General features: G+C 49.3%; 1 protein-coding gene across 1 annotated transcript in view; it reads right to left on the bottom strand.

Moving 5' to 3' along the window:
- Positions 1-988: 988 nt before the first annotated feature.
- Positions 989-10,681, bottom strand: part of GALM (galactose mutarotase) — a 42,484-nt gene continuing 32,791 nt past the window's right edge. Inside the window, exons 5-7 of the mRNA XM_054728445.1 lie at positions 5,402-5,543; positions 3,565-3,739; positions 989-1,999 (exon numbers count right to left, since the gene is read on the bottom strand). Of these exons, the coding sequence (XP_054584420.1) occupies positions 1,922-1,999; positions 3,565-3,739; positions 5,402-5,543 (395 nt within the window). The 3' untranslated portion in view covers positions 989-1,921. The remainder of the gene's footprint in view (positions 2,000-3,564; positions 3,740-5,401; positions 5,544-10,681) is intronic.

The raw sequence follows: 10,681 nt of genomic DNA, 5'->3' as shown, positions 1-10,681 counted from the left end.
GGCTGGGCAGTGTAGAGCTTTTCAAAATTTCAATTGAGCCCTAGCCAGTTTGGCTCAGTAGGTAGAGCATCGGCCTGTGGACTGAAGGGTCCCGGGTTCAGTTCTGGTCAGGGGCACGTGCCGAGGTTGCAGGCTCGATCCCCAGTTAGGGGGTGAGCAGGAGGCAGCCAATCAATGATTCTCTCTCATCATTAATGTTTCTATCTCTCTTTCCCTCTCCCTTCCTCTCTAAAATCAATCCTACCTAATAAAATAGTAATATGCAAATTGACCACACCTTCGCTACGCCAAAACCACGCCCACCAGCCAAAGCCACGCCCACCAGCCAATCAGGGCGAGTATGCAAATTACCCAACAAAGATGGCGGCTAATTTGCATATGCTGAGGGAGGGAGGAGTGAAGACTGAAGACAACTTAGAAGGAAGAGGGAGGAAAAGCGGAAAGCAAGGTGGCTGCCAAAGGGAAAGCCCGGGCGGGGCGGAGCAGGGAAGAACGGGGCGGAGCGAGGCAGAGCGGGGCGGGCCGCAGTGGTGAGCGGGTGCAGGCGCGACGGCCCGCAAAGGCGGCAGTGGCAGCGGCAGCGCACGCGGCCCCAATGGCCGCTTGCAGGATTCTTCCTGCAAATGGGCTACTAGTAAAAATATATTTTGGGGAAAAAATTTCAATTGATTGTTAGTATATAAAAGGTACATTTCTTTAAAAACCATCAACCCAAACCCATCACAGATGATTCAGCTCTTCAGGAGAAGAGGGAGCCCCGGCCTCATCTACATCATATGCCATCTGTTCCAGGTGCCACGTGCAGTGCTCAGGGAAGGCCCTCCTCACACGGGCATCGCTCCTGACTCTGTGCTTCCTTTCTTCCATGCTGTGGCTGGGCTGCGCTTTCTCAGTTAACTTCAAAGGCAGAGAATCAAAATGACTAGAATCAACTAATTACTGTACTTTTAAAAAATATATATATTTTATTGATTTTTTACAGAGAGGAAGGGAGAGGAATAGAGAGTTAGAAACATCGATGAGAGAGAAACATCGATTCAGCTGCCTCCTGCACACCCCCCTACTGGGGATGTGCCCGCAACCAAGGCACATGCCCTTGACCGGAATCGAACCCGGGACCCTTGAGTCCGCAGGCCGACGCTCTATCCACTGAGCCAAACTGGCTAGGGCTCTTTACTGTACTTTAAGTCACATCACTTCTAAGGCTCAGAGACAGTTAGTCACTCAGAATAATGCTTTTTAGAAAAGTGAATCTGGGAAGAAAGGCTGGCTCTAAGAGATAAGGGTCAGACCCCGCTTTGCCCATGAGCAGTGGAATGCTCTGGCAGATAGAAGAGGAGCAAAGGGGACTTGAATTCACATGACAAACCTCAAGTCCTGGCTGAAATTGTTCCTGGCTGTGGGCCTGTAGGTGGTTCATTTAGCTTCTTTACGCCTCAGCTCCCTCACTTGTCAGTCATCTACTCAGGGCAGAGAGGTCCACCTGCTAGCATGTTGAATGAACTAATGTGACCTCTGAGAACTCCAAAGTGATGGTCAAGGGCAAGGTGGTTTGAGGTAGAGGAGGAAGAAAAAGAAAAGGAATGAGTGTGGCCTCAAAGAAAGGAGGGGTGAAAAGTAGAAAAGAAAGGCGGCGGGGAGAGATCGAACCCACAGCATGGGGTCTGGGCTAGGGTTAGGGCTTGGATGATGTTTGGCCGTGGGTTCTCTTAACCACACAGAGAATAGAGCTGATTATTAGAGCCAGTCATTGGAAAGGCAATCAATATTCAGAGTGGCTGTCATGACAGCTTCCATTTGTATGATTTTAATTCACGGGATCACTTTTAAAGCCTCTAATCGTCATCTCATCTCTGAATAGGAGACAGGCTGCTGAAGGGCTCCCAGCCTGGCCCTGGAGCAGGTCAGGTCTTCACGCTTCCTAAGCCACAGAGAACTTGAACCAAGTGGTGTGGTCGTACTCCTCACCAGGCCTCAGCAGCACAGGAGGGAAGTGGGGCTGTGAAGGGGAAAAAACACAGGTTACACCTTGCCAGCCCAGACTGCACCCTTACCCAGTCCATCGGCAATGTAAGAACTGTTTACTATTGTCTGGCCAGTGTGGCTCAGTGGTTGAGCACTGACCTAAGAACCAGGAGGTCATAGTTCAATTCCCAATCAGGGCTCATGCCTAGGTTGCGGGCTCAATCCCCTGTGTGGGGCGTGCAGGAGGCAGCTGATCGATGATGCTCTCTCATCATTGATGTTTCTATTCTATCTCTCTCTCCCTCTCCCTGCCTCTCTGAAATAAAAATATACATACATATATATACATATACATATACATATATATATATATATATATATATATATATATATATAATATATATACATACTAGGGGCCCGGTGCATGAAATTTGTGCACTGGGGGAGGGGTCCCTCAGCCCAGCCTGCCCCCTCTCACATACTGGGAGCCCTCAGGGGATGTCCTACTGATGGCTTAGGCCCGCTCCCTGTTGGGAGCGGACCTAAGCCGCAGTCTGGCCTTCCTTTGCGGGAGGTGACCAGGCTGATCAGGGGAAGGCACCAGCCCCATCACCCCACTGCTGCAGCCTCTGCCAGTCACCGCAGCCACCAAGGTATTTTCATCAACACGGACTCCAGTCCCTTCACCATGAAAAAATGACAACTTTCTTTAGGAATTTTCAAGATGTGTCTTTCAGAGGATATGGCATTTCTTTCTTTACTTTTCTTTTTATCCTCACCTGAGGATATGTTTCCATTGATTTTTTCCCCTTCCCTCCGATCCCAGGCTCGGCCCCTGCCCAAGCCTAAAGCCTCTGCCCGAGGCTTTAGGCTTGGGGAGGGGGGGCCCCCCGCCCCTCCGATGGCCAGCTGTAAATGACCTGGGTGCCGAGGAGGTTCCCGGGACCCAGGTATATATGCAAATTAACTGCCATCTTTGTTGGGTTAATTTGCATACTCACTCTGATTGGCTGTGGGTGTAGCGGAGGTATGGTCAATTTACATGTTCCTCTATTATTAGGTAAGATACATAAAGTATATATATACTTTAAAAAAAAGAACTGTTTATTTTTGATTTCCCATGAGATAAAGAATTTGAGCCAGAATGAAAATCAACTACATCACTTTGTAGCGGCAAGACTTTCTTGAAGGAAGCAGTGTGTTGATTTATACTCTGGTGCAAGCTACATGCATCTTATCACAGGCAGGTGCTTTGCAGAGCATTCACTACTCCAGGAAATAGCTAGAAAAAGTTATGAGGAAGCAAATAGGAAGAGAAGACATGAAGGATCGCCTTAAAAGTGTGGTTGTAGAAAATGAGCAGGTGTTGATGAGAAACATTAAGCTGAATAAAGGCTTTGAAGGTACAAAATAAGAGATATTTTTAAAAACATGTAAATGCCATGCTAGTAACTTGGCTAAGTGTTTCCTCTGTTTATCATGACTTGGAGAAGAGAACACACATGGACTTTTGACTCACACAGACCTGAGTCATGACCTCTGTCCTACAGTGTGACCTTGGACACACCCCCCCTCTAACAGGCCAACCTGTAGCTTTACCTGATTGACTGCATCGGGCCAGTTCTGGGTCTCGAGGCAGAAACCAGAGTGCCTGGGATAGACTGCTCCACTCTTGCCCTTCAGTGTGCCGTCCAGGAAGTTGCCCGTGTAAAACTGGACCCCGGGCTGGGTGGTGTACACGTCCAGTACCCGCCCGCTTCCAGCGTGATGGACCCTGGGGATAAAGCCACATATAGGGACAGGCAGATGCTGGGAAAGCAGCTTTGAAACAGGGATTGGACCCAGTCACAGGGCCGGGACAAGATATACGGAGGAGACAGGGAGTAACAGCATCATGGGAAATTCTCACGGCCTCCTAGGCGAGGCATTAGCAGGTGGTTTTGAGGATCCTCAGTAGCAACTTCTCACTCTGATTTTGGTTTCTCTGGGGAAGGACGAAACAGGTTCACCCCAGCCAGGTGTGTGTGTGTGTGTGTGTGTGTTGAGGGCAGCCAGATTGGAGAGAGGCAATTTTAGGGTTTTAGGGTCCTGGAGGGGCTGGGATTCTTTCTCATAAAGAGCTGGAGCGAAACAACCAGCTGTTTTTTGGAAGACACGCTTTCCTCCCTGGGACCAGAGCGGGCTGTCTCTTTAGTCAGCTCTCCCCTCCAACATCTGCTGCCCTTTCTGCCCTGAAACCAGCCCTTCCTGGACCAGAGTCAGCTCTCCCCTCCAACATCTGCTGGGGTTTCTGCTAGTGTCACTGTTGTCTTTTGTTTCCAAACCAGGCCTCTACCGAGGCGAGTACCCACCTGGTCTCTGTAAAGAAAGCCTGGGCCTCCCAGCCTCTCTGAGAAGTAAAACGTCCCCACACGTGTAGCCCACCGGGAAGTCGAAGGGAAAGAGTTTTGGGAAGAGGCGGTTGGGAGAGAAGGCAGGGGCTGCTCGGGTGCGGGCAGGGCGGGAGGAGTGAGCATGGGCCCGGAGGAGAAAAGCAGGCTGGAGCTGAAAGCACACAGCCGGGACCTTGGGGCTGGGCCTCCGTGGGGGAGCAGGCTTTTTAAGTTCTCTCTCTCTTAGAGTTTGGATCGTTTTCTCATATTGAAAATCCACTCGTTCTACAAACACGCATGGGTCATTTGCTAGTGGCAAACCTGGCCTGAGGCAGAGGCAGGGGTTCGAGGAGCCGAGCTGGCAGACGGGGCTCGGCTAGGGGTTAGCGAGGAGGGTGTGCGCGCACTGCCTCTGGGGCTGAGGAGAAGTCAGCCTCCAACCTGGCATGGACGTGGGCAGAGCAAAATCCCAAGTCAAGGGAGCACAGAGGGCCCTGGGAGTTCAGGGAAGGCAGACGGGGCTTCACCTGGGGGGAATTAGGGCCTCTAAGAAAAATGGGGCCTTAAAGAACAGGCACGCCGAAACCGGTGTGGCTCAGTGGATAGAGCATCGGTCTGCGGACTGAAGGGTTCCAGGTTCGATTCCGGTCACGGGCATGTACCATGGTTGCGGGCACATCCCCAGGAGGGAGGTGTGCAGGAGGCAGCTGGTCGATGTTTCTCTCTCATCGATGTTTCTAGCTCTCTATCTCTCTCCCTTCCTCTCTGTAAAAAAATCAATAAAATATATTAAAAAAAAAAAAAAAAGAACAGGCGAGCTGGAGAGTGGGAGCAGAGCGAGGCGGGATGCCGGCAGGGGCAGGGATGATGGCCTGCGGGTGGGGGGAGAGGCGGGAGAGTTCTGCAGAGCTCACCCGTGGCCTATAAGCTTTGAAAAGACATGGGATGTGGCCTCCGGTCCCTGCAGCGTAGTAAATGGTATGGATGCGGCCAGAGGAAAAGCTCCCCAAATAGGGGTTGCTCTCTCCTCTTCCCGGCAGCGGCAGGAAGTGGAAAGCACCTACCGTGCACAGAAGTGCTTTTCCTTCGAGCCCTTCAGGCAGAAATTGTGGTCAAAGCCACCGACGTGGAAGTCCTGCAGGTGCTTCCCAAGCGCCACTGGCTTCCTCAGGTCAAATGCGGTTCCTTGCACGGGGGCAACTTCTCCTGGTGGGAAGAGGCGGGGAAAAGGGGGAGAAGCGTCCACATCACATGTGTATGCCCGTGTCCTAAAGGCACACGGGTCCCCCCCTCTGCCTTCACTTCGATTTGTAAAGGAGACGGGGGTCCAGATCCTACGAAGGAGAATGAATTATTCGATTTTTAAAATTTGTAAGATGCTACTGGTGGCTAAGGCAGTGGTTGTAACATCCAGAATCATTCACAATGTGGAAGAAATAAAAATAATAAGGAGCCCTGGCCGGTTTGGCTCAGTGGATAGAGCGTCGGCCTGCGGACTGAAAGGTCCCAGGTTCGATTCCGTCAAGGGCATGTACCTTGGTTGCGGGCACATCCCCAGTAGGGGGTGTGCAGGAGGCGGCTGATCGATGTTTCTCTCTCATCGATGTTTCTAACTGTCTATCCCTCTCCCTTCCTCTCTGTAGGGAAATCAATAAAATATATTTAATAATAATAATAATAATAATAATAATAATGAGATGCATCACTTCCATTATGAGCTAAGCTGGATAAGGGGTGATGGTTGTCCTAACCATCAAGTCAATCACTTTGTTGACATTTCTCGCTTTAGTGCTGAAATATCCCAGCGCTCATCACCAAGCATTAGCACCTGGCAGTGGCTAACCAGACACCGACAATGTTCCTGAGAGGAGTGATTCTCAACCCACGTGGGGCCTGGCAACCTGCGGAGGTGAGTCAGGTGTCGCCCATCTTCCTGATGAGTTTCACCTCCTCACCCAGGAAGTGGTTCCCCAGAAAGTCACAGAGCTGAGGGTCTGCGGGTAGAACCAGGGCCTGCAGCTCCAGGAGGGCCTGGTTCAGGCTCCTCTCCAAGGCCAGGGCGGCTTCCATGACATCCTGAGTTTTGCCCACTCATCTCGGGGAGGCTTCAGCGTGTCCTGGAGAGAAGGCGGCCACCGCGCTGGTTTTGCATCTTTAAGGGACGCTCAGCGCCCTCGTGCTTCTTCGCTGCAAATTCTCACAGACCCACGCCCTCCATGGCCACATCGTCCTGGTCGAATAGAAGCCAGAGAGAGGTAAGTGCCGGAGGTTGACCGCAGCCTCCACCTCGGTGGGATAATTCTGACGAATTTGGGAGCTCATGGTTGTTGGGCAATAAGGAGTTAAGGTAGAAGAGAAACCAGTGTGTTGGCTGGTCCCGGAGGTGGTTCTGAAGGCGGTGACTGGATAAGACGCAGGAGGGTGGTCGGAGGCTGGAAGAAGGGGCGTCCCTGGGTCTGTTCCGTCCACACACAGTTGAAGCAGGAGACAGATCCGGGACCGCCGAGGGCACTGTCTGATTTTCTTTTTGATCCAGGAATTATTAAGACTTAAAACACTTCTAGGTCGATATTGGCTGTATTACTTATGTCTTGTGAAAACGCCTCAGGTTTCCTTTACGGGCTGACTGGTAGATATGCTCGTTTTTGTGTGAGCCTTCATTGTGAATTGCATCCTTGATCATGACAAGGTGTCCTCTTTGGTGTCATTTGATGCTTTCTGCCCTGAAACCAGCCCTTCCTGGTGTTAAGATGGAGGCCCTGCCACTTGGGCTTTCAGGTGTTTGGTGTGCTCTTGAAGTCTCATATTTCCAACATTCCTGAGTCACTCGGTTTGTACCCAGCATTCCGCTGGGTTTTGCTTTGGGAGTCCATCTCGGAGACTTTGTTTAATAGGGGCATTCCATGGCATTAACATGACATAGACATGTTCTAAGTGTTCTTTGGTCTATCCTTATATTTTGTGGCATGCTTTCTGTGTTTATGAATTCTAGTTATTACTTAAAAAAAAATCTTTTACTAGGATCTGTTGGTGTGTGTTTCTGATCAGTTAGAAAGTGTGTCCTTTTGTTTTAGTGGTTACATCTATCTATAAGTAACTTCAGTATAATATACTTAATGTTGTTTCTTAGACTCTGCCTAGCCACTCCTTCCTCTCCCTTTCCCCTTCCCCTCTTTGCTGAGTAGGATTTCTGACATTTTCAACTTTAAGTATTCTTTTTTAAAAAATATTTATTGATTTTTTTACAGAGAGGAAGGGAGAGGGAGAGAGTTAGAAACATCGATGAGAGAGAAACATCGATGAGCTGCCTCCTGCACACCCCCTACTGAGGATGTACCCGCAACCAAAGTACATGCCCTTGACAGGAATCAAACCTGGGATCCTTGAGTCCACAGGCTGATGCTCTATCCACTGAGCCAAACCGGTTTAGGGCCACTTTAAGTATTCTTAACAAGGGCGCTTTCCTTTTCCAGCAGATGGTGCTAGAGACACGATAGAAAGAGCTTTGTTTATAAAATACACATCGACCTCATTTGAGTTCAGATTCAGCCCTTTAACCCCTGATCTGTTCTGGGAGAACGAATAGTTGAACTTTTTGGATCTGTAAGGCCAAAAGCCAAATTTTGGCAGTGACCTCCCCCCCCGCCCCCCCCCGCCACTCCCACCCCAGGCACTGTTGTTCTGTGAAGTCTGGGTGACCAACCACCTCCCAAAGTGACTTTAAAAAAGGCAACTCTGTTTCCTGATGAACCGATTAGACTGGGAAAAAGCACTGTTCTCAGGGGCTCAAGCAGGTTTTTTTTTTTTCTCAAGCAGGTTTTAAGGTTACCCATCCCGATGCTGAGTGGGAACTTACGATATGCTTTCTTCCCTTATATGGTGTTCACAGTACTTAGTTCTTCCCTCAAGCTATACTTGTCTCAAAATCTAACCCTTATGACAGTCCCAATGTGATTTGTCTAGGTCAGTCAAGATGACTTCTCTTGACTTGGAAAAAAGAAAGTTATGCAGTTTTCATCACATGAAGACCCAAGGGCGAATTTCCAGTCTGTTGACCTGATCTTGAGCAATCTACAAATCAGTATTGATTTTACTTCCCTCTCTGTAAAACGAAGCTGCTGTTACTTGCTGCCTTACACATTACATGGAAATATTTGACCATGTAATGGCAAAGAAGCCGTGGTTTTAAAAATGAGAAACTTGGGGGATAATTCTAAAGTGAGGTTTTGCTAAATGAAAAGAAAACACAGAAAAAGGTTCCAGTCTGTCTTTTCCAGCCTCATGCCCTCACACACTCCCCCATGTGCCTAATGGCTGGGTGCATAGAAAATTTGGGATTTGTCCCCAGATTCACCCTGTCTTTGGGCCCTTTCTCATAACCAGAATGTCCTTTCTGTGCCCCCCACACCCACCACGCTCTGGCAAAGTCCACGGGATAATTTACGAATGTTCTTCAATGCCATTTCCTCTGTGAAGGGCTGCAACCTCCACAGTGAGAACGAATCCTCTTTTCTACTTTGTTCCCATCATGCTTTATTATTATTTTTACATATATTTTATTGACTTTTTACAGAGAGGAAGGGAGAGGGATAGAGAGTTAGAACATCAATGAGAGAGAAACATTGATTAGCTGCCTCCTGCACACTCCCTACTGGAGATGTGGCCGCAACCAAGGTACATGCCCTTGACTGGAATCGAACCTGGGACCCTTCAGTCCGCAGGCGGACGCTCTATTCACTGAGCCAAACCAGTTAGGGCTCCCATCACACTTTAAACATACATTCCCCCAAACATTCATCCCATTACGGCATATTTACAGGGTTATGCCAAGCTGTTTGTCTAAAAGGAATGTGAGTTCCTAGAGGGCCAGGGCGGTGTCCTATTTATCTCTGTACCTTCCGGGCAAGAAGCAGACTCTTTCTCGAGGGAAAAACTGATGATGACAATGAAAAAACCGGGTTAACTGTGAATGGTGTCGTATCCTGTGACAAAGTCAGAATGAAAGATCTAGAAAGAACCTTAGGAATTACCTCATCTAGTCCCTTCACTTGACAGATGATGAAGCTGGGATCCAGACAGCTAAAGGGACTTGCCCAGGGTGACACATCCCCGCAGCGTCAAAGTCTCCAGGCCCCTTCTCAAGTGCTTTCCACCGCACCCTGGACTGGCTTGGTTAGAGCCCCTTCCACCCCCACCCCCATGGGTTCTTGGTTTTTCTCACGAATGTGCAGCTCTAACTTTGTGCTTTGGTGCTAAGAATAGAAGGAGATGTCAAAATAGCTCTCAGCAACGCTGAGTGTCGAGAAAACGCAGCGGAAACGGAGAGGGTGCCCTTGTGGAGGATGTCGCATCACTAGACTTTGGTTTTGAAGCCGCCAGGAAGCTGAGGTGTTGGCAGAGAGAAGCTGTGTTCTGAGGAGGATTCTGCTGCAGGTTGGCCCGGTGTGCATTGAAGTCTGACAGCAATGCCCAGCAGATGGTGGGCTCCGGCCCGAAGGTGTGGGTTACAGCCCTGGGGCACAGGCGCCACCTGAGGAGGCATTTCTGCTTCCCCATTTCAGGGAAAGTCTAACTGTGGCACCATTGAGGACCCAATTGAGGTTCCTGTCAGGGATTCAGAGTGAGACCAGTAGCTGCCTATTGGCGTCTGTGGAGGGCGGGCAGGGGGGACGGGAAGGGGGGGGCGGGTATTAACCAGAGTTGGGTTTTGCTAGGAGAATACAAAGAAGAGGGAGGGTGCAAGGGAGTGGAGAGCGGATGCCAAGGGACAGTTCTAACGATGGACTTCTGACCTAACCTGGGGGCAGTGAGGGCCCGTGAAAAGGTGGTAAGATCAGAGAGTATAAAGGTACTTGTAGCATCAAATAATTATTGGAGCTGATAGACATCTTAAATAGTAGTCATGGAAGGCTGCAATTATGACCGTAGGAGTGAGTAGCTGAGAAGGGTGGAGGATAAGATCATTGGAAGAGAGGATGTGAAGAAGCTGAGAAGTCGGGGTATCATCAATATGGATAATGAAATAATCAAGAATTATGACAAGAGTGATGCTGGAGTGACATGAGCAAGGAATGAGAAGTGACTTGGGTGGGGTCTATAGATGACCTCAACAAAGAGGCATTGGCAGAGATATAATTTTTTTATATCTATTTGCACTTCTGGCAGAGATATAATTACCTGTCCTCTGGAAGTAAAGGAAAAACCCACTGCCTTTGTGAAATCCACCTCCTGGAGTCATTGCTCTTGTCTCCCATAAGGGATTTTTACACATATTCTATTATTTGGAATTTGGCCTTTTCCCCATGGCTGCGTATGGCAGATGGCATTTTTAAAAGATGGCCACA

Source organism: Eptesicus fuscus, chromosome 16, assembly GCF_027574615.1.
Source record: "Eptesicus fuscus isolate TK198812 chromosome 16, DD_ASM_mEF_20220401, whole genome shotgun sequence".
Taxonomy (NCBI): domain Eukaryota; kingdom Metazoa; phylum Chordata; class Mammalia; order Chiroptera; family Vespertilionidae; genus Eptesicus; species Eptesicus fuscus.
The sequence above is the reverse complement of the archived record's forward strand: the minus strand, read 5'-3'. Positions and strand labels throughout refer to the sequence as shown.